The sequence below is a fragment of the Opisthorchis viverrini genome (genome assembly GCF_000715545.1).
Source record: "Opisthorchis viverrini unplaced genomic scaffold opera_v5_150, whole genome shotgun sequence".
Classification (NCBI taxonomy): Eukaryota; Metazoa; Platyhelminthes; class Trematoda; order Opisthorchiida; family Opisthorchiidae; genus Opisthorchis; species Opisthorchis viverrini.
In genome coordinates, this window is record NW_008751806.1 from 1,166,580 (window position 1) to 1,169,240 (window position 2,661).

Consider the following 2,661-nt stretch of genomic DNA (forward strand, 5'->3'; position numbering starts at 1 on the left):
GTCCCCGAAGCACTGCTATCAGCTGTAATCTGTAGGTGGTGCATAGCGATGAAAACTTTCGTGTCTACCACTGGGAGTGGTGAGTAGATGTATTCTCTGTTTGGATGACGGAATGGGCTTTGGTGCGGTGTGGCCTCTGTTCTGACGAAAGCAGATACAACTATGCTCGCCGATGTAGGCCATGGGTATTGCAGAGTACCTTCAGGCTATCCCAAATGATCTTTTAATTTTTTTACAGATGAGCAGTTAGTTTTTTTCCATCTGTGGTTTGTGTCATTGCCAGCTGCACAACTCAACCGAGGTGAGCCCAACACCGTCTACGTCGATCTGGCGGGACAGAGAGGCCAGTTTTTTTCCATCTGTGGTTTGTGTCATTGCCAGCTGCACAACTCAACCGAGGTGAGCCCAACACCGTCTACGTCGATCGACTTGGCGGGACAGCACTCATCGGAGGGGTCAGCAGTCGTGATGATGGGTATTTGGTTCCCCTTGGTACCTGCTAAGTGGTCGATCTTCGCCCGTTGACTTATCAGGAAGTCCACACCTAGTATGACATCCCAGGATAAGCTATCAACGACAAGCATGGGCTGGTGAATCTTAGATTGATGTGGAGTTAGCGGAACCGTTAATCAGCCCTTAGGACGGTTGCACAATTAGCAGCCATGGGTTTCAAAGGGCAGTGTCTGAAAGAACCCACACCTAAGGGTAAACTTGCTACTGATCAGGCAACAGGCGACAACGGTATCAATCAGTATTCTACAACCCTTATTCCAGAAGTGCCGTCTAGTGTGGGAGGTGTCCGGTGCGTACTCGAACGGTCAAAAGTGCGAATTGGAAGACACCGGAGTTGGGTGAACTCACGCGGTCCATTGAGCCCACAGGTCCGGGCGTGAGTCCCGAAGCGCTGGCAGTAGGGGCGGTCACGGCTCGAGATGAGCCATCTCAAAAGTTTGGTTGGGACTAAACGCTGAAAACCAGGGCGGAAATACGGTCGGTTGGGGCGCAATGGCACGGGGTGGTTTGATCGTCTCCGGGTTGTTGTTGAATGTGGACGGGGGCGAGGTGTACCGTGTTCGGCTCTCGATCCCTCTCTAGGACGCCCAAGATGTCCTACACCTAGTACGCTACTTGTGAAAGGAGGAAAGCCTTCGCTGCGGAATTATTTATTCGGAAATGCCAACTGACCGGTTACAGACCATTGAACAAGGAAGCAAAACTCTAATCTGCACCTTAGTTACAAAACCTGGGCACAGATCTTCTCCCGAACGAGTCTTCCTGGCGATTCATTGCCTCCAATCATTCGTCGGTCAATTAAAAGCAAATGTTACAAAGTGGCCCCGCGAATTCCGCAACAGAATTCCATTTTTCAATCGACGCAAAGCGAAATTCTACGAACAACACATACTACTCGCGTGCCTCCCAATCAGTAGTATCACCGTTACACTTGTAGTGCCACTTCAACCGAGTGAGGAGGACTACCCAAAAACCGCTCGCGGAGTTTAGGCGCTCGGTTACCGACGATGATCTGTTCAAGGATCTTTTCTGCATGCTATCCGTCGTGTAAATCAGGGAACGCGCCATCACTTATCCACCGCAGTGCTCGGACAAAAATTGACAGTTTTTCGCCTGGCATTTGGATCCGTGACTGGAACAGATAGTAATGTTTGACTTGGTGAATCCGCCCAATCAGGCATGCACTAAGTCGTTCAAAGATATCTTCTGTGACCCCGTCCTTCGGGATATCTTTATCTCTCACTACGTCCCGAGCTTCTCCATCCAATAATGAAAGCAGCTCACACCTTTCACTAAAGGGAAACAGCTGAGTGTATTCTGATGTGCCCGCCGCCCATCGGCGAAAGTTTTCACCAACGCAGAACTTATCGGGCTGGGATAGCTGGAGTAGATCTGGTGTGGATGAATCCAGCACTAATAACCGAGGACAGAAGTGAAAAAATGATTGCAACGTTCTGTAGCACAAGGACCAAAATGAACCGCAAAATGCGACAGGTTCTGCAGTTTTTCCGTGGGATCGGGTACGTTTCATTGGCACAAATCCTGGCGTGGTGGCCAAATATGTAATGTGCACACTATGGAAGCACCAGGGGACAGTGATTATCCGAAGGCAGGTGTTCACGACAAGTTCTGTGGATGGAAGACAGAAGCAAAACTCATGAGCCAAAGCCCAGTAAGCAAGGTTGTATATCACCAATACTTACGTATAACTCAAACTGACAGACACCGCATACTAGGCATAATGCACTTTTAGCATATATAAGCCCAAGCTGCAGAGAGCAAAATGAGGATGACATATTACACTTGGAAGCAGTGTGTAATGAAGAAGGTTTGCACCGCAATAACGAAACCTAATTTGAGCTTGGGTAAACGCAGCGCTCCAGGTAAAAGTGTTCTGGATAGTCCGCTTGGACCCAACATGTCTTTGCACCCACTAGATACGGCGCAGGCCAACTACCATCCCTCCTGCATTTGGTCATCACCAACGAAAGACACTTCGTTGATCAGGTAACCATTAACGCTCCACTGGGACATAGCGACCACTGTGTGCTAACCTTTGATTTCATCTGCTATTGGGCCAGAAATCCCGATATTCAAACGTGGTTTCGAGAATTCTGCCGTGCAGACTTCTCAGGAATGCGCATCTTC

At 49.1% G+C, this 2,661-nt stretch overlaps 1 protein-coding gene across 1 annotated transcript in view; it reads left to right on the forward strand.

Moving 5' to 3' along the window:
- Positions 1-525, forward strand: part of T265_06899 (hypothetical protein) — a gene marked incomplete at both ends in the record, with an annotated part of 4,440 nt that extends 3,915 nt beyond the window's left edge. Inside the window, one exon of the mRNA XM_009172287.1 lies at positions 239-525. Within this exon, the coding sequence (XP_009170551.1) occupies positions 239-525 (287 nt within the window). The remainder of the gene's footprint in view (positions 1-238) is intronic.
- Positions 526-2,661: the final 2,136 nt, after the last annotated feature.